The 22,113-nt window shown below is 39.1% G+C and overlaps 1 protein-coding gene across 6 annotated transcripts in view; it reads left to right on the forward strand.

Annotated features, from left to right (window-relative positions):
• LOC124254735 (atrial natriuretic peptide receptor 1-like) overlaps positions 1-22,113 on the forward strand; it is a 733,848-nt gene that overhangs the window by 667,768 nt on the left and 43,967 nt on the right. For all 6 annotated transcript variants that reach the window (XM_046688579.1, XM_046688578.1, XM_046688581.1 and 3 more), the window contains one exon: positions 12,398-12,533. In XM_046688579.1, the coding sequence (XP_046544535.1) occupies positions 12,398-12,533 (136 nt within the window). The remainder of the gene's footprint in view (positions 1-12,397; positions 12,534-22,113) is intronic.

Here is a 22,113-nt window from a genome sequence, read left to right on the forward strand (position 1 = left end):
TTCTTTGAGGTGTGTTGCTTCTAGACCTACTGGCTTCAAGCTATTTTCATTCTTGAACAGTTGAACCGATGCTAGTTAATTTCAGCGCTGATGGACAGGATCACACACCTTGGGGGATCGATACCGCTTCAGATTTCCCTTTGGGTGCAATTGACAATCTTTGAGGTATCATGATTTCAACAGCAAATTAAACCGATTGCTAGAGATCGTCGCCATTAATCAGAAATCGAATATGGCTGTAATGATTTTGTTTGAAATGGAAGGCTTGCTTGTTTAATTGGATCACCAGATACCCTTGATTTGTTAAAAACCTGCAACTGCAAAGTTCTGCTGTGGAATGAAAGAAATTTTTACTTGCCATCCAAGAGATTGTAGCTTGATGCATCATAAACATGTCATCTGTTAAACTTTTCTTGCATTCACGTTTTAATCTTATCGTCAAAATACTGCCATGTGTAATGCTTATTTGAAATAGCGTATGAAAATGTCATGCCAGAATAATAACCACATGTTTTCTACTAGTATTTGTGAAATACACTTTAAATCAGCTGACGGGGAAGCTGTATTTCCTTTGAAAATAAAAACCAAAGTAGATGATGCTAAGAATGTTTGCTAACAGTACAGGGCGGTGGGGTAACCTAGTGGTTAAAGCGTTGGCACGTCATGCTGAATACCCGGGTTCGATTCCCTACATGGGTACAGTGTGTGAAGCCCATTTCTGTTGTCCCCCCGCCGTAATATTGCTGGAATATTGCTAAAAGCGGCGTAAAACTAAACTCACTCTCACTCCTAACAGTACGATATGTTTCAGTGACAGGCATGCAGGTATTTTCTAAACTAGTTTATGCTTTTCAAATCTTGTTGGACGTATCATATTCATGCAAAGATCATTTTGAATTTCATACATTCACACATGGGACATTAGCGACCTGCATATGCGTGTGATTAAGACAATTCCGACTAAACCTGAAACCTCTTCTATTAACTAACAAAGAATAGCAGCAGACCATTGCTAAACCCGACTCATTAAATCACGCCATGGTCAGTAACGGGGTGATCAGTGGCTACTCCGAGGGGAACTTATGGTCTCTCTCCTAATTGTCTTATCGTGACTGGTTGACCAGACGGGTCAGTTTGCGTGGTGGTCGTTGATTAGACGCTTCAAGCTCTTATTTTCACAACCGGTCATGAGTTTCCTTCACGGGCCTGGCTTAATGTGCGTCTAATGAACATGCTGGACATGTCACATTTAGACCATATGAGATCGAACTTCAACTGACACGTTCGCCAAGATTAAGATACTTTATGTATGGTGATGGGTTATGGTATTTGTCCCTGAAGTAAACAGACGTGTAATATTCAACATAATATGACAAAAGTATGTTTTGCAAGCTTTAATAAGATGCTGAATATTGTAACCATGATCGCACTCTTTGCAAACAAGACTCGTATGACTCTCTCAGAAGGAGTGTGCTCGATGTCCCTCAAACACTGTGACATGCAAAGACCAAAAGCGCGCTACAAGAATATTGCTCAACATAACGGGATCGTTGGCCTTTAGAAAACTCCAGTCATCACTGTTGTCGTTATGCAAAAGGTGAAAGGACCACACTCTTAGAAGGCAACCCACTTGTCTTAAAGGAGGCCTCCGGTCTTCTAATTTCAGCTCTGAGAATGAGGGACTTGTAGGCTGCAACAGCTAAGAAGGGTACGGCGGCGATATTTGATTATATTTTCAGGGATCTGCAAGAGAGACAAATGACGGTGGTTTAAATTGGTTCTGTACATACGTTGTTTCATTCTGAGATTTTACCTTCTCAATTCAATGTTTATTCCTTAATCATCTCAGAAATATTACAACTGTTCCATTGGGGAAATCTGCTGTCTTTTTGGAAATGGCACCAGAGAGCTAAAATATTTATGTTACGTATGTGGTAAAATAGGTATTTAATGTTGACATTGTCTCGTGGTGACTTACACTGCTTTCATTCGAAAAATCGAAATGGTCCAAACTAACAATTAGAGATCGACATAGTTATGACTAGATCTTATCCTGGTTCATGTTGTTCAAAGCGATCTCAGTGCTCTGACCATTGTAAGCTTCTGTTCAAGGTATGAGAGTTCACCTTAGCGCTAAGATCGCTTTGTGCACCTGTAACTCACAAACCTTAACATAGACCAACAACAGCCATAGTCCCATGGTTGTTTTCTACAACGGCACTCTGAACCATAAGTATTCCACATTTGGACTGAAGACGTTGAACCGACGGGAAACTGTCAGGGTTAGTTTGCTTGTACGGTTTATAAAACGCGTATTTCCGAAAGGTCACTTATATAAACTACTCCTGGAGTTAATAATACACATAAAACACCATCGTATAAATGGCAGTGCAAACCTTAGAGATAATCAATCCTGCTATATGACCACTTTCACGGGCACGTGCATGAAGAAAACAAATAATCAGCTATCAGTTGGGCAATAAATATTCCCACTTGATTAAATTATCACCAATGGTTCAGTTCAAACCATTCCAATAGTGGCCGATTTATGATCATGAAAATGCCTGTTTGGTTGAAATATCACACCCCGTGTTAGATAAAACTTCACAAAGCTTTATCCTGGCAATGAAGCAGTGATAACTTGAACACCAGCTTCCATTAGAGACATCGTCTACTTGTAAAAAGGTACTCGTTCATGCATTCTTTCCCCGGTGCACTTTAAAACCTTCCGCCATACATCACCTCACGAAAAGTGTGAAATCGCAGAACAGACATTGATCTCATCATGCATGTAGGCCGCTTGATACAACCCTCGTGAGGTTTGCAATCCTGCCAAGGTCATCGAGGCATTAGCCAGATAACAGGACCTTAAGATTTATTAACGACCGACATGACAAGGGGCCATCATGGAGGAACGTGAGTGTTAGCAGCGTGTTTTCACAACGGCGTCTGCTGCGGCAGACATCTCCACGATGTTCGTATGCAAAACTGAGTATCAGGCCTTATCAAGACTGAGGTTCTTACGTCCAGGGCACTTCTGTGGGTTCTAAGTGATCAGCCTCTTACCTAGCGTTTCTCAATGTTTCGTAATACTCTGTGTAACATGTGAGGTCTTGATCGGATCCAGAGAGCTCGATGCTCGTGGGAAAAGCTGCCAGCCCTTTCAGCTCTACATGACTCTTGTCGGGGAAGAGGACGTATTGGACACTAAATCTGTAAACTCCTTGAGAAGGATGGACGTTTTGGACATTATACTAACTGTATCTCGCCACGTGACATAGACTTATAAGAATCCACCACAATCACACGAAAAGAATTGCTTATCTAGAACTATAATGTAGAATCAAATGAAAGCGAGAAAACAATTTCCATGTCCACAAGAAGTCTCTGCCAAGAGCAGAGTCGACAGCACGACTATATCATGAGCATGTGTTCAAGAATAACTGTAAGGTTTGGGCAATTTAACGGTAGATTAGGTGCGTCTTCATTGATCGTTGCAAACCAAGCGCTGTTTCAAATGCCATATATATTTGGCAATGTACTGCATACACCACAGCCGTATAGGAACATATAGTGTTCCGATCCTATCCTATCCTTATACACAGCATTAACTAGTGTTTTACTATTTCTTTATGTGTTCCTCTATTTCTGTCCTGCAGTATACCAGGCACCCCAAGTTCAGTTGCTAGAGACCCGTGTAGATCCGGAGTAGAATACGTCTTCAGTAACCCATGCATATGCTTGCCACAAAAGGCGGCTATGCTTGTCGTAAGAGGCGACTAACGGGATCGGGTGGTCAGGCTCGCTGACTTGGTTCACCCCACATGTCATCGGTTCCCAATTGCGGAGATCGATATTCATGCTGTTGATCACTGGATTGTCTGGTCCAGACTCGATTATTTACAGATCGCCGCCATATAGCTGGAATATTGCGGCGTAAAGCGTAGTGCGGCGTAAAACTAAACTTACTCACTCACTCAGTCAGTTGCTAGATTATGGCTTTCAGCTTTTATCTTGGCAACATGTATACTTGATATGGTAAGGTGGTACCCAATTCCTTATGATTCTCTATTGACACGTCTGACTTTTAAGAATATTTCAAAATCATTTATGCGAGTTAAATGATGGTCTTCATATTCACATTACCTCAAGATGAATTTCCATGACGTCATGTTTGTTATAATGCCAGACGTGATGGGAGGAGAGTTTCCTTTGTAGTGAATGTCAGTGATGAATCAAACTCATCCTGTATCTCACAACAAGGGAAACGATGCCGCAAGACTATTAGCGCACATTATTAGGCAATCCTTCCTCGTTTGAAATTGTCTTCAAATACCACGACGCCTGTGATGTGTCTACGTGATAGTCTGTATACTGTTACAGAAGCAAGGTAGTAATGCACCATGATGCATCGTTACTAGCTACAGTTGCAAACAGTGGAGGCGTTTAAACGTTTTTAATTGTGAAAATGAATTATGGTATCTATCCTTCATCAACGATGTCGACACAACATTACGGCATGTTGGGTATCTTGTACTTGCAAATCAAATGTTGATGGTGTGAAGTAACGATGTCACGCCCATGTCGATGTTCACTCGTCTTGATGTTGCTGGAGTATCTCTAAAAGCAGTATAAGACATAACACTCTCTCTCTCTCACACACATGGTGGGTATGAAGGTGGACATGTAGACATTGTAGTTACATCATTAAAGGTTCTATTGCGGAAAGAATGTCTACAGCAGGTCACATCATGGACGTCCAATACGTTGGTGAAAACCGCGGACACGTCTATGGTGCTGACAGTCGAGGCAGATCCTGGTCGAGAACATATCGCCAGCGTAGCGAGTTACAACCAGTTGTGATACAGAAAGTTGAAGATCTTGTAATTAGCGTACTAATGTTATGCTAAATTTTGTTGAAGAAGTTTGTCTCAACAATTTTCCTGTTTTGTAAGCCCTCTACTGCTTTAATAATAAAGGAAGTGACTCCGAGCTCTTGCCGAAATTCTACAAACATGAAAGTCTCACAAAAACTCTACAAATATTACAAACTTGGTATGTACTACTGTCTATCCTCATAAGTAACCCTTTGAAACTACATGAGAAACACTGTTTACTATTCCTATGAATAACAAAAGGTTTGTTCATGACAAAAGTAAGAGCAAACAAGGGTAACAGCAAATTGAAATTCGATACACACCTAATTGTGAAATTAGACATAGTGAGTTGCATCTGTCGTCCCTGACATTAACAATCTGCCAACACATCGTCAGCTTCTCCGTCCAGGAGTGGACGCTATGATTAACTAGAACCACCTAGCCTTTCAGGGGTTCGTAAAAACTCGACCATTCCTAATCACGATGATGGGTCAGGATTCGGACGCGAAGACGAAAGTTCACAGACAACGCAACTGATAATTGCTTCCTCACTCTAGACAAAGACTTTAATAGCACCGCCAGAGGCAACTGGCTGACCACTGCCTTGTAGATGACCACGACCGATGCAATAGATCCTGCATATCGTATTGTAAGTCTCACGGATTAAACGGTAAATTACCGAAATCAATTGGCGTCAACGTTTGGTCGTGATTTTTCCTGGATTTCGTCGGCGCGTGGTTCTTTAATGTGATATCGGATCATGTTCGTATGGTCCAAGAGGTCTGTTTTATATTTACCGATGTCTCTCTGGAATCTAGTTTGAGATATAAAGGTCGGTAATTATGGGATTAATGTCACTCAGTGCCAAGATGCAATTGCATTACCCTGTTGCATTACATTTGGAGTAGAGCATTATGATTATCGATTTCGTAAACAGTCTGATTGAATACCAAGATAGAATTTCGTATGGTCAGCTAAGTATGATGGTCTTGGAAAGTCCGGAAAAAGGAAGAAAACTCACTTACTCACTCACTCACTCACACTGCGCTGGGTAGAATCAATAATCAGTTCCTGTGTGATTTGTGAGTGTGATAAAGTTGAACTAACACCAATATTCTATTATAAAATGTTTGATTTAAAATGCATGCTGACAACAATCCAGATTTTACTCATGCACACACATGCACACTTAGTACATGTATTAGTATAAGATGAAACCAATATTCATATGTGTTTGTTCGTCCCCGGATACGTACCGGATACACATTGAAAATGATACGTGTGGTTCAAAACGTCACATGTAATTTCCTTCTTACTGTCATTGCTTAAATGTTGCTCCACTTAAGGAGAAAGTTGATTGTCATTCCACATTATTGGTGATCATAAGTGGTGGGGAGAGGTTTTTGTTCCTCTCACAACTTCACTCCATACTTGGCTTGTAGACAGATCTCTCTCCTTACGTTGCGATAGAGATGGTTCTGTGTAGTTCATACATCTCAAGAGTTGTTTGGTCAAGCAAGGCTTCCATACAGATGATAAAGTTTTTATCGTAAGCATGTTGAGGACATTCAAACTTTGATGCATCGGTGACACACATGAAAGCGGATGCAAATTCCTTCTTCACGTGGACCATGTTTCCCGTTTTACAGGTGAACAATTGACTTGGCTTTGCATGTGGTTGTGACAGCTGCTTCCACTGATGGGGAAGGTAACCTCTTACTGAGAACCTGCCATTATCATTATTTCGTAGTGATTCTTGAACACAAGCTAATGATACCGCCGTAATCGACCCACTTTGAGCTGAGATTTCTTGAGGCCATGGAAAGGGTTTTGACGCTGATGTTTACATACAAGAAAACCTTGCGCTAAGAAGTGTTCAGAAAACCAGTGCCATGTTTACTGTGTTCTTTATCGGTACATTGGAAGTCTTTATCAGCATGGGTTTAATATTTATTCACACATCCATGTCGCAGTATTTAGCAGTCGTAAGCTATATATCTTGGTAAATTGTGTCTAGACCTTGTGTGCACATCGTATTTGCATTGCCAATATGAAAGACTACATTGCTTGAACCAATCTTTTAAGTTGACATATTGAACACGTTCTGTTCTGTAATGTTTGCACAAAATACAACTTTCGGGCGATGCTGTGGAAGTGGTACTTTATCTACATACGATTTGGGTTTTCTTTGTGACTGTCATAAACTTGTAGTCGAGGGTATGGTTGGTTCTGTTTGATATTTGAAAGGTGACCTAAATAGACGAATCTGTCATGTATTTAAACCTCTAGACATCATTTGTCTTTCAGTGTGAGTTTCTCTGTGGAAATGTCCCGATCCTTTTATACCAATTAGCATGCTTTGACGGAGAAACATCGTATATCTTATTTAATGAGACGTCTTTGACTCCAGTGATAATGACACCGGTTATAACGGCAAATACCAACATGGTATAAAACTTCTTACAAGATCTCTGAAGTAGCTTGTGCCACCATTTAGCCTTTGGTCACAGGTTTCCTAAGGTTCTAGTATACAATCAAGCATACAACTTTGGTATCTATAGTAACCGTTAACAAGACACAGGTGGAAGTGAATTTATACTGCATTTAGGACATGGCTGTGTTCAGACACCAGATGGGTTTGTATATAATGCTGCATTTTGGTGATGGTCTATTTTTCAGCCTGGCACATGGGAACTTGATTGTACCTAATATGAAATATGGAATATTGTAGTTTCAGATAATGTCCATTTGTCGACATTTAATCAAAGATAGCAATAAATATCGATGAAAGTAAGCACTTGCACGATGTATTTCTCAGCGAATTCGTGTGATTATTTGTATCATTTCACGATACATAGTTGATTTGATGTGAAATGATGTTGAATCTATGTGTTGATGCATGTCAGGCTCGGATGATACATTTTCGTTTTATTGATCACATATTCTGCTGCAGTGTAAGCCTGTCACAAAGCTATTTACAAAACGTGTAGAAAGTTTCACTAGGAAGAAGGATTTTTCTGCTCAGGGATTAACTGAAGGAAATCCCCTCAACTTCATATACCAAGGGGTCGTTTCAGAAATGTGTTCGTGTTGAATGCTAATAATATTGGCACGAAATTGGATATGAGAATTGGTTGGCCCCAACTGTGATGACAAACGTATCGTTTCTTATTTCTCCAAGATTGCTTTTGGCTTTATAGCCTTTCAGCCTCTTATGTTGTCATTTGGGCCTGTCTTGCTTTGATAGAGTACCTAACATGTGATGTCGGGATGGCTCTTTTTACCTGATCAATTTGAAGGATATGAAAATATATAAGTCTTGCTGTGAGACATTGTTAAGAGGTGATGTCTGAAAGACGCTTTTATCTGAACAATTTGAAGTTTATAAAAATATACTGCCTTGTCTGACACATTAACATAGACAAAGAATTCTATGTAAAAAGGATCGGTAACTGAAATACACATTATCGTGTTGATGGAAGAAGATTTGCATTTAAAATAGCACAAGTACATGCAAATGGCTTTGCACATTTGAAAAGATTAACCTCAAACTATTTTGATATCAAACTCATGTTGAGAAAATTACGATTAATATATATAACAGATATATCTGTGCATCAAAGAATATATACAGACCATGTGGCGTTTATGATGTTACCGATTAAGCAACAGCTGAAAGTGATATTAAACACATCAACACCTTGAAATATGTTTCTAAACTCGTCCGTAGACCTCATGTAGGGGTACAGGATATTAGACAGGGTGTAATGTTCCAGGGAAAGGTTTCAACGGCTACAAGATAAGCCTCCGCGTGATGCGGTCATTAGTGGTACACACCGTTTATGTAACCTATCTCTCTGGTAGGAAGAGCTTGCTGAGACAATCTCACCTTGGGCGGTGAGTCATCTTACACATTGCAAAGATTACACCAATCAACGTGTAATATTTTGCAGGTTAAAGTAAATACTGTCAAAGCTGCGTGTTGTGATGTATGGTGGAAACGTTCATGTATCAACGACTGTGATTATTTATTGCTGATATGTATATTTGTATAAAAGAGCAGAGATTGTATTTTGAAGATTGGTGTGCTTTGTTGATGCTTATACAGTGTAAACGTGCTTCTTTAAGAACTGTTTATGTCAAATTTGACTGTTTCTAATGGCTCACGGTAGGATAAGACAGATATCACAAACAAGCTCAGAATATGGTTCCGACAGTGCGCATTAATAATTAATCATGCTACCGTCTTCGTCTGTCTATTGCCTGTCTGATTCGGATTATCTAATGTATGTGCATTCAGAAGAGACGCATGAATAGCTTGTCACCATCATAACCATCATCATCATCATCATCATCATCGTTGTCGTCGCCGTTGTCAATGTTGTTAAGTCTTCGATGGTGCAGTTGTTAGTAAGTCTGTTGTTGCACCGCTCACTTTTGCAATATTGCAGTAGTAACACGACAACTAGACACCAGCATTTGGTCTCATATGTTACCTAGGTAGCGAGTTTAGAACTCAGCTTCAGGGAGTGTGCAATTTTAAAATGTCAAGACAACTGAGGCAGTGTGTTGATGTTAATTACTTCGATGAAATCCACAAGACAAGTATTATGCTGGCGAACCCGCAGAATCGAATACATAATAGCTATTCGAAAGCAACAAAGCTGATCGTACGCATTGTCCCTGATGAAGATTCGGAAAAGTACACGGAGATTTTCCTGGTTCAATGTATCTGCACATTCGGTCACGCAGCATCCACGAACGTCTGAGGATAATTACACTTGTGAAGTTCCAAACCAAAAACCGTACTTCGGAAATTTGGATGTTGTAGAGAGCACCCTCTCGTCGACCTTAGGTTTGTTAAGTGAAGGTTTCCCTCTGAAATGAGGTCATTTATAATAAAAGAAATGGATCGAAGCGAAACAAAAACCTAAATGAATTGAAATTACTCCAATCCCATGTCCATTTTTCGTGTATTGATTGATGACAAATAATACATTTTCTGCGAAAAGGAACTTGAAATGCCTCGCATAAAAATGTATCCCTGATTTTCAAGCAGTGTTGGCAAGAAATTGAAGCAATTACCTTTAAGGAACAGTTAGAGAAAAACAGATTATGTGAATGAAAATTGTAATTACTCCATTGAGAAATCTGGGTCAGTGTCGGTTTCAAATGAGTTCAGACAAAGCTCTGAGTGGATTGTGTGAAGGGTTGGTTAGTGCTAGTACCTAACTCAAACATCGATTTATCTAGATGCACAACAGAACTGTTTTACACAGACATCACACAGATATGTGTTAAAAGACTAAACACTCGAAATACCTTGCAGTTTTAACTAAGTACAGTTAAAGTCTTTTAACTTCGATTATCTTTTCTTATGGCACAGCCCTCTTTGGTTCGAAAATAGTTTGAAATTGAATTACCCCCTTACGAGAGATATAGTTATCGCATTGTTCGTCTGTTCATTGCTGTGAAATTATTCGGCATTATTCCATCAGACATAGCCTTGCTCCAAGGCTGTACTTAAAGCTAAGTCCATGGATGTATATAATTCTGTCCTTCAAACAGGCAAGTCTAGATAAGCGAACAGTACAAGGACCCCAATCTGCTTCTTTGAGTGGCATTTTAGAAGTTGGGAAGTACAATATAGAACAAACTTTATGGATAACAACTTCTTTTTATTCGTGAGTGCGACGTTTCGATACAGATTCTTGAACCGTTGTCAGGCATTAATGGAACATGAAGAAGGGGGAAGTATATATATACTGGATGTAACAATGTAACAAGGAAAACAACATAATTAACATGATTGGCTAGGCAGTAAGCTGATGAAGCTAGAGAGTAGACAAAGGACAGGCGTGGGAGCCAATGATGTACAAATAATAATGAGATGTTTATACAGCAGAGTTTATACAGTAGATTGGGCTTGGTGGATGAGTGCATCATAACCGGACGGAATGAAGTTTCTTTGGTCTCGGGTGATGGTGGGCTTTTGGCGTTTGATGTGGATGGCTTCGGTGAGCTTGCGTTTAGTGAAGTCTGTTTGTTTGTTAGCGAGAATGGTGATGTCAGACCACACTATTTGATGATTGGGGCTTGCTTTGATGTGGTCGGAAATGGCTGATTTGCTGTCGGAATTGGTGACAGAGGTTTGATGTTCTTTCACTCGGGTGTTGATGGGTCGGGACGTTTCGCCTATGTAGCTCTGCCCTCAATCACAGTTTATTTTGTAGATGACACATTTTCGGTTGTTGTTCTTGACGGTGGCTGGTTTTCTTCCATTGGCATTGCCTAGCTAATTATGTTAATTATGTTGTTTTCCTTGTTACATTGTTACATCCAGTATATATATACTTTCCCCTTCTTCGTGTTCCATTTTCTCGGCGACATTGGCTACAGCCAGAAGCCGACGTTAAATCTCAAATCATCATGGTCCATTAATGCTTGACAACGGTACAAGAATCTGTATCGAAACGTCGCACTCACGAATAAAAAGTTGTTATCCATAAAGTTTGTTCTATATTGAACCCCAGTCTGCTGTTTATCATTTTTATAAATTATCATTTAAACTATTATTGTTTACCATCCAGACTTGTGCAAGTCTACATCAAACACAACATCGAGGTAATGAACCGGTTCCTTTTGCTATTACGGACTTTTAGAATGTGTTTCATTTTGTTTCCACTTTCTTTTCATAGCTGTGTTTGACAGTGGGTTACAAACAAAGCTCCAAATCCCAATTCCATGGTATTGTTTTGATAGCTTAGTAATTTCCCTTGTATGAAGACAGACGTATCAAATGGGGATACTCTCGATCGACATGGACAGATTAATCTTGTAGAACTTGTTGTACGGTGATTTGTTCTTTGTAGTTTGTGGGCCAAGACTTTTGTCATCTTGTCTGTGTTTTTGTGTCCTCCTACAAACGTTTATACAAATATAGCTGGTTCTATTGATTTTGGTCTTCATCGAAATGGGGACCCAGGTGACGAGGTGTCTCAAGGTATCGCAACTTACCCTCCATAGTTATGTGCCCTTCTCATGACAGGATCCTGCTCATCTGGTCATAGATTCCTCGTCATGTTTCTTCTCCATTGAAATAATTTGTCCGTGATATTTGCCTTTCCAACATACAGAGCTGGAAAGCTGTGATAAAACAGAAATGTTCACAGCTGCCAGATATTGGTTTAATACCGCGCATAGCGACGGAAACCCATACTCACTAACTCTACCGCCCAAATCGGCATTAATAGAAAGACAGGCCGCAGTTACAGATCCACATATATTGACCACTGTAGCAATACAAATTACAAGTTATTTCTTTCAGGGATGTGGCACAGAGTACAAGTACACAATTTGTAAAGACGGCCAATAAACTGGTATTAATTACATTGCGGGATTGGGTGTAAGGATCGGGTGTTTCCATAGCTTCGGCTGCTCATCCACTACCGCTGTCATTTTAAACCTCTCAGGTAGAATTTACTTGATTCGGAATTCAATTTAATGGGCTCTTTTTTCAGGTCAACAGCTTTGTGGGGGCATTTCACGACGCCGTGATCCTGTATGCGCTTGCATTGAACGAAACTCTGGCGGCGAACATTTCTATAACCAATGGTTCGGAAATCACCAAACGGATGTGGAATCGAACATTCGAAGGTAATGCACTTTTAGTGATTCTTTTCAATAGCCTACTAGAAAAACCTCCATTGAATGCATGAAGTTTATGTCTATAAGAGATACTTTAGGGCTGTGTTCCCGTTCAACAAGTATGTAAGAGAACAGTTCCAAATCCATTAAGCTTCCCTTCTGGAACTATTCTGCACATACGACTAACCCGTGCTTGTCACCAAGTTGTTAACTTCTGACAGGAACAGTACCATTGATTGCACGTTGTGCAGTTTGCAGTTCAGGTCATCTACGTCACAGTGATTCACAGTCGTGGCTCTCAGGTAGTAATGACACCAGGTGTTTCTGAAGAGTGAGTGAGTGAGTTTGGTTTTTACGCCGCTTTTAGCAATATTCCAGCAATATCACGGCGGGGAACACCAGAAATGGGCTTAACACATTGTACCCATGTGGGGAATCGAACCCGGGTCTTCGGCGTGACGAGCGAACGCCTTAACCACTAGGCTACCCCACCACCCCTGTTTCTGAAGAAGGTGCACACTCTCCAGAATCAAGTTTAAAGGCATGTTTTCATGTGCATAAACACAGGAACACGTGGTACTCGTCAAAATAGGGAAACCATGATCTCAATGATTTCCATAAACCCGTTAACCATAACAATAACCATAAACTCCATGATCAAACCTCCATCATCAAAACTCCATCATCACAACCCCGCCTCTCCTAAACACAGACCACCACTGCTCTCAACAATAACAGAAACGTCAACTGCTGTCATAAAAATTGTAATTTTTTCCTGGACCCACTATTAATCGTTTTTGTGTGCTAATTCTTTGAGCAGTTCCTTATCATGTTTAAGTTACAACTTTTAAAACAAGAAATATGCCTTTGATCTTTGCTGTTGAACCTAATTGAGCAGGTTTCGGGATGCAAGCAGAGCTCAGGTGCTTGTATTCTCAGCCTCAAATCCTGCTTTCAGAAACATAAAAAGTAACCGTTTCTAACAGCACATGTCAACATAAACCACCCTTGATGATGCAGAGTTGGTAAACGAAACTAATTTGCCTTTTTTTAATTCACCGAAATCCAATATATCTTTGTAGCTTGCAAAAACAGCTGTGCGTGTAAACACGAGATCTTATTTAACTTGTGATTAAAGTGACTTGCCAAGGTATTTTCCATGTAATCTTTAGGATAGATTTCGAATTTCAATTGTGATTGAATCTGAGGCTTGTACTTACATATAAATTCTACTTTAGGACGGAAGGACACAACCAATATGATATGTCAGTCATTTAACATTTTGTCTCGAACTAAATTCCCTAAACAACCAGTTCTCCTGCTGATCAGGGATGAAATGATTAGGGTCATTTTTGAGCCAGGGAGACAGGCGTGTCTAAAACCTGATGCCCATTCGTCAATATGCTTCGGTTGCTAGGATGCACCGTGGGTTAAGTGATATTGATATTTCACCGATTTGAGCATTTCTGTCAAGGATGCTGAAGGCCCTTCATAGCGATGCGTGCTTTCCTGAACCCTGCCTGACATGGTGAGGTGTTGTCTTGCCGATGAGAGAATACATCGAGAGGGCACTTTTTGGTGTCAAGGACATTGAAGATATATAGAAGGCGCCAATAAGTACCATTGCCTTACTTCAATAATGTGTTCGTTAAGCGATTCATTTAATGACAATAAAGCTGTTTGTATTAACATATTTTCATCTCACCTAAACCGGGGCGACTGTTTCTGTATGTCACTTATATCCTACCCTATAACATGAGTGATTAATTTCAATATTTCTGGGGCAGGAATGGAAATAGGTACGTCATTCCATGTAAGTTATCATCTAAATGACTTTGCTTACATAAATATATCCTTTAATTATCGAGTCATCAAAAGTGCAGCCTTTACTAAAGTGCTAAGTTACATTATGCTAATTGTTATATCCTGCATTTTTCTCATTTGTTCATTAGCATATATACCTGCGTGTACTGTTGCCATAGATACACAGAGCAACCTTGTTAATCCGCTGACTTGTATGAAGACTTACAGGTACGGAATACAAAAGGGTAGATCTTACTGAAACGTCCTCATCCCGATTATCGAACTCTCACAGTTATTGAAACCGGCGTAAAACAACATTTAATCTCTCTCATCGATCTCGATTTTCTTTCATACATTTGTAATTTTTCTTTCAACACGTGTTGGTTTTGAGGGGCTTAAAAAGTGAAAAATACCTATTCACCGAACTGCTAACAGTCATTCGCAATGTGGATCTGCTCTTGTGCTCCACAAGTGGTCTCATTGTAGCAAAGTGCTTGGAAGAGTGAGTAAGTGAATATGATTTATGGATGTTCCAGTCATATAACAGACGGTTACACCAGAAAGGGTCTTCACTAACTGGAAATCAAACTCGGTTTTTCGGGGTGACGAGCAAACACTCCGTGACCACCACTCTACTAGGAAGCATTAGTGTACCCTCATATGTGAGGGTTATGCTCAGATGTTCTGTCTGAAGATTATTCGCCAGTTGAACGTTTTCAGTATCTTCATGGGTTCTTTATTGACATTCTTAAGATAGTGAGGTCGTGAACTAAAACTGAATTTCACAGGGGCTTAGGCATGCTTTTAGTGGGTGTATTTTGTGGACGAATTTGATTAACACAGTGACATATTGCGGATAAAAATATGCATTTTGTCAGAATGCGAAAACCCGTCTCTTAGAATTTAGATTTCACGGTGTATTTGCATACGCTGTGAACAAATCGATTTTCAAGCGTTTGATTATATCTCCGCTATGATTTTACACGAAATTAGCTATTTTCACGCTATTTGAGCAGAATAACCGTCAAAGGGGATTTAACAGTTTTCCACTAAGGGACCCAATTCTTCTTCTCTTTTCAGTTTACTCACTCGGTTGTTAATTGCATGTGCTTCTTTCGTAAATTTTCGATAATTAAATTTAATTGATTATTGAATTGAGTGTTAGATGTGTTTTATGAGACAAATCACCTACATATTTTCTTCAATGACCATGATTATAAAATAATATATAATTATATTACTTTATAGTAATGTGAAATTCTGCCTAATTAGAACATGTTAATGTTGTCTTGAATCTCTTCTGAATGCAAATGTCCACTATTATCAAGTGTAACCCACAAGACACGTATGGATATTAGCCCCTTGGAGGCATTGTGCTGGTCGTTGAAGACAACCAGATGGGTCGGGTGGTTGGGCTAGGTGTGATCGTACAGCCAGCCGTTACATGGCCGGACTATTGCTGAAATTTTGCTGATACACACAATCAAAATGAAAGGACACTAAAAAAGGATTCGTTGAGATTTTCGTAACTGTTTATAAGAATTCATTAGAGAACCAGAGCACAACCCAGAAACCCGTAGTGCAACAGCTCAAAACATAAGCACCCTGACTTAATGCTACTAATGCCAGTCAGCACAACCATTCGTGACACAATGTAGTGTTCTTGTGATTTCATGTCTCGCCAAATCCCTACAGCAAACCTAAAGAAAACTTACTGCTACCAAATGCCAGTCAGCACAACCATTCGTGACACAATGTGACCTGTTCCTATCATACATACGGTTCAGTGAAGAATCACGATGTGATAATATGCCTAAGTATTCAGTGTTGTGCGTGTCAACCCTTCCAATGTATATATGGATAAATACAGTGTGACGTGTTAATCGCCAGAATATTGTAGCCAGAATATTTGCAATTAGCGTGTAAGTAGTGGATCATTTGTCACATTGACACGAAGGTACCGACACTCAGGCAAGGTTCATGAGTTTGTCAGTTTAGTGGATGTACAAGGAACGATGACATGAAAGGTTCATGAGTTTCTCAGTTTAGTGGATGTACAAGGTATGACGACATGAAAGGTTCATGAGTTTGAAAGTTTAGTGGATGTACAAGGTATGACGACATGAAAGGTTCATGAGTTTGAAAGTTTAGTTGATGTACAAGGTATGACGACATGAAAGGTTCATGAGTTTGTCAGTTTAGTTGATGTACAAGGTATGACGACATGAAAGGTTCATGAGTTTGAAAGTTTAGTGGATGTACAAGGTATGACGGCATGAAAGGTTCATGAGTTTGTCAGTTTAGTTGATGTACAAGATATGACGACATGAAAGGTTTCAAACTGTAGAAACTGAATACTATTCTCCTCCGCCACTCAATACTGCTGGGGATACTGTAATAGACTTTGTCCCTCCGACCAGCTGTCCGTTTCTCAGTGGGGAAATCTATTAAAGTTAGAAAATTGAAATTGTACACAGTAATGCAACTGTGATTTATTTAATGAGTACAAAGGGGAGTCTTTCAATTTAGTGCACACTGTTTAAAATTTACGCAAAAATTGTTACTAAGCTTAAAATATGGTGTCATACGTTATTTCTCCCAGAGGTTCCTCCTGATGCAAGTATAATCTTGAGTATGTAGATTCGAAAGTGATAGACATATTGTATGTATGACAGAGAACACAAATGTGCTAAATTCTGGTCCCTGAAGATGTGTGTGTGTGACACAATCAGAAATTTTATTGTATTCCCGCTTTTTGATTGACAAGTAAAAACCTTTTGAAATTTCTGAAAGCGCAAGGATTACATTACGATTCTAGTGACTCATATCGAGCTGTAATCATGCGTATAATACAGTATCCTCTGAAAGGAGAAATGAACACAGATTTGTCGAGAAAAAATGCTTTTTATGTTTAAAGGAAGTCAATCCTCAAATGGTGCGTGAGCTGATTGCATGTGATGTATATTAATGACGCACATTTAGCAATCACCTACATACATAACAACACCACTGTGTTCTCTGTTATTTACGCAAATGTCAGAAGAGAATTGAAATGGATAAGCAGAGATCGCTTTCTCCCTGTTGATTTATGTAATGCAAGAAATGTGTGGTGTTGACATTATATGGGATATTGTTTTCCCAACCAATAATGGCCCTGCCGGAATTCTTTACCTTGGAAATGATGATTGGGGATAGGAATGAGATACGCACAATTGTCTGTCAATATTGAAGTGACATTAACACTGACTACGTTCAAGTAACATTCTGATTTATCCCCTTGAGCAATTTGCGACTTGTCGAAAAAAGGAAACACGAAGCATAATGATATGATCCTTCGCTGATCGAGAATCAGCAGCAAATGTGAACAGCACTGAACACAATCGCGGTCACTTGCTTCTTATTCTGAGATGAAAGGCAACGTAGGCTGAATCATTTCTTATGGAATTGGAAATAGACAATGCTTGATGTCATCACACGTATAACCTATAGCTTCCATACACTTACCTTTACACACGACGCTTGTTGTGATCACTGAAACTTTTCACACGTACAAACTATAGCTTCCATATACTTACCCTTTACACACGACGCTTGATATCATCACTGATACTTTTCACACGTACAAACTATATTTTGATATGCTTACCCTTTACACATGACGCTTGATGTCATCACTGACACTTTTCACACGTACAAACTATAGCTATGATATACTTACCCTTTACACATGACGCTTGTTGTCATCACTGATACTTTTCACACGTACAAACTATAGCTTCCATACACTTACCCTTTACACATGACGCTTGATGTCATCACTGATACTTTTCACATGTACAAACTATAGCATCCATACACTTACCTTTACACATGACGCTTGTTGTCATCACTGAAACTTTTCACACGTACAAACTATATTTTGATATGCTTACCCTTTACACACGACGCTTGATGTCATCACTGATACTTTTCAGACGTACAAACTATAGCTATGATATACTTACCCTTTACACATGACGCTTGTTGTCATCACTGATACTTTTCACATGTACAAACTATAGCTTCCATACACTTACCTTTACACATGACGCTTGTTGTGATCACTGAAACTTTTCACACGTACAAACTATAGCTTCCATATACTTACCCTTTACACACGACGCTTGATATCATCACTGATACTTTTCACACGTACAAACTATATTTCGATATGCTTACCCTTTACACATGACGCTTGATGTCATCACTGATATTTTTCACACGTACAAACTATAGCTATGATATACTTACCCTTTACACATGACGCTTGAGGTCATCACTGATACTTTTCACACGTACAAACTATAGCATCCATACACTTACCCTTTACACATGACGCTTGTTGTGATCACTGAAACTTTTCACAAGTACAAACTATATTTTGATATGCTTACCCTTTACACACGACGCTTGATGTCATCACTGATACTTTTCAGACGTACAAACTATAGCTATGATATGCTTACCCTTTACACATGACGCTTGTTGTCATCGCTGATACTTTTCACACGTACAAACTATAGCTTCCATATACATACCCTTTACACACGACGCTTGATATCATCACTGATACTTGTCACACGTACAAACTATATTTCGATATGCTTACCCTTTACACATGACGCTTGATGTCATCACTGATACTTTTCACACGTACAAACTATAGCTATGATATACTTACCCTTTACACATGACGCTTGTTGTCATCACTGATACTTTTCACACGTACAAACTATAGCATCCATACACTTACCCTTTACACATGACGCTTGTTGTGATCACTGAAACTTTTCACAAGTACAAACTGTATTTTGATATGCTTACCCTTTACACACGACGCTTGATGTCATCACTGATACTTTTCACACGTACAAACTATAGCTATGATATGCTTACCCTTTACACATGACGCTTGTTGTCATCGCTGATACTTTTCACACGTACAAACTATAGCTATGATATACTTACCCTTTACACATGACGCTTGTTGTCATCACTGATACTTTTCACATGTACAAACTATAGCTATGATATGCTTACCCTTTACATATGACGCCTGTTGTGATCACTGATACTTTTCAGACGTACAAACTATAGCTTTGATATACTTACCCTTTTCACATGACGCTTGATGTCATCACTGATACTTTTCACATGTACAAACTATAGCTTCCATACACTTACCCTTTACACATGACGCTTGATGTCATCACTGATACTTTTCACACGTACAAACTATAGCTTTGATATACTTACCCTTTACACATGACGCTTGTTGTGATCACTGATACTTTTCACACTTACAAACTTTAGCTTTGATATACTTACCCTTTACACATGACGCTTGTTGTCATCGCTGATACTTTTCACACGTATAAACTATAGCTTTGATATGCTTACCCATTCAAATGACGCTTGATGTCATCACTGATACTTTTCACACGTACAAACTATATTTTGATTTACTTACCCTTTACACACGACGCTTGTTGTCATCGCTGATACTTTTCACCACTGTTATTTCCCCTTTTACACCCACTGAAGTCTGTTGTGGCAGATAATCGAGACTGAATTATATTTTCAGGTTAGTAATACAGACTGAATTATATTTTAATTTCAGGTTAGTAACACATAAACAAACAGTATCAACTCAAAATAACCTTCAAATGGTTGTAGGCATACTCGACCGGTAAACGGTCATGCTTTTGCCATACAGTGACGCATGTTTCTCAGGAGTGATTTTCTAATGCATGTGTTTAAGGTAACGATAAGGAACAACACTCACACAATATGATACGCGTTCTGTTACAGGTGATGCAACATCTGACGCACAGCCAAAATGCTTAACCATTTTTCTTCTGAAGCGCCAATGCATCTGTTCTCGTAGACGTGTATGGGAGGAACGCCTATAGTAGTTCAAAGCGTTCTAAGCCCAGTGATGTACCTCCTTACTTAATTTTGTTGCTGTTTTAAAAGCTAAACTTAATCCATGTGCAAGATAATGAAATCCAGACGGCATGTTTTTTGTGTTCACTAAACTGGAACAATCATTTATGTGATAGTATGCATCTCTAAGTATGACAGTTTCAGTTATCTAAGCATTCATATTGCAATTTCATTACTTATATAGTCTACAAAGACTCTTGTGTAGATAATCAACCATCAATATGTGCACATGATACACAGTGCGCACGTCGTAATTCAAAGTTACTGCATATACAAGACATTCGGACAGTGATTTCTGTACAATATGCTTGGATAAATATAAACAGTTATGCCAATATAGGTTAAACAATGTCTATATGCTACCAGATATTCATAGGTTGCTTAATGTGAAAGAGATAGACATCGGTGTGATGAAAAATGCCATAATTATGAGATGACATAAGTTCTCTTAAACAATGCAAAAGTGTGTGTGAGTGCGTGTGTGTGTGTGTGTGTGTGTGAGTGCGTGCGTGTGGGTGTGTGTGAATGTATGTATGTGTGTGTGTGTGTGTGTGTGTGTGTGCGTGCGTGTGTCTAAAAGCAGTACAGCGGGTGTATAGGGTTCATCCATCAGAAAATTTGGCGTTCAGTTTATAGTCTCCTCTAAGCAGACAAACTGAACAGTTTTTCTTTTAAAGTAAATGTCATGGTATCTTCGAGTACTTACAGACGAATAACAACGAATAACAGCATATATTTAATAGAATGTTCAAATTACTACCCCAGGTTTACTGTAGGTTGTTCAAATGTTTGTGTTTAAATATAGACCTGCTTTTATTACCAATATCATTGGATATCCATACCAGCCCAAATCCACAGTAGAACAGAATCGTCTTGAAGTACCTGGCTCAGGTGGTCCGGCAAGTATCATTTAATGCAGTGAACATCTTAAAGCACTGGCATGGACGTCTATCTGGGATATAGTGTAGCCACCGACATCAGTAATTCACAGCCCTTGTCGTTTAAGTCAATTTCAGAAAAGCTGTACAACCCTCTCCGAGGACCATAGCTGCATGCGTTTTTAACACATTTAGGGAAGATTGGTACTTTGTAATTTAATTCACACGTCTACATTAATCTCCAAGTAGGTTATTCGGCAGATCTCAATACCATGCCATTGAGTAAGAGTGATCATAGTATCGGGAAAACATGACGGCTCCTTGCATGGTCTTTCACAAAGTGTCCTCTGATATCTATATATGGCAGTCCTAGCTTCTGTGTTCAGAACAGTTCGACAAGCACAAGCCTATCGATTTAGGTTAAAACAATTACGCCAAAATGTAGAAACAACCTCAATGTTGTTTCCATCTTAAATCCATTTTACCCATTTCTAAATACATCTTTTCAAATTAAACCCTCACTCTATGTACATACGGCTTCATTTGAGACTGCGAAGCACATAAGAGACAAGCGTTTATATGACTATAGAAAAGAGACACATAAGAGACACGCGTTTATATGACTATAGAAAAGAGGCATATAAGACACAAGCGTTTATATGACTATAGAAAAGAGACACATAAGACACAAGCGTTTATATGACTATAGAAAAGAGACACATAAGACACAAGCGTTTATATGACTATAGAAAAGAGGCATATAAGAGACACGCGTTTATATGACTATAGAAAAGAGACACATAAGACACAAGCGTTTATATGACTATAGAAAAGAGACACATAAGACACAAGCGTTTATATGACTATAGAAAAGAGACACATAAGAGACAAGCGTTTATATGACTAAAGAAAAGAGGCATATA

Source organism: Haliotis rubra, unplaced genomic scaffold (assembly GCF_003918875.1).
Source record: "Haliotis rubra isolate DU_JTF1 unplaced genomic scaffold, ASM391887v1 Scf58, whole genome shotgun sequence".
NCBI lineage: Eukaryota > Metazoa > Mollusca > Gastropoda > Lepetellida > Haliotidae > Haliotis > Haliotis rubra.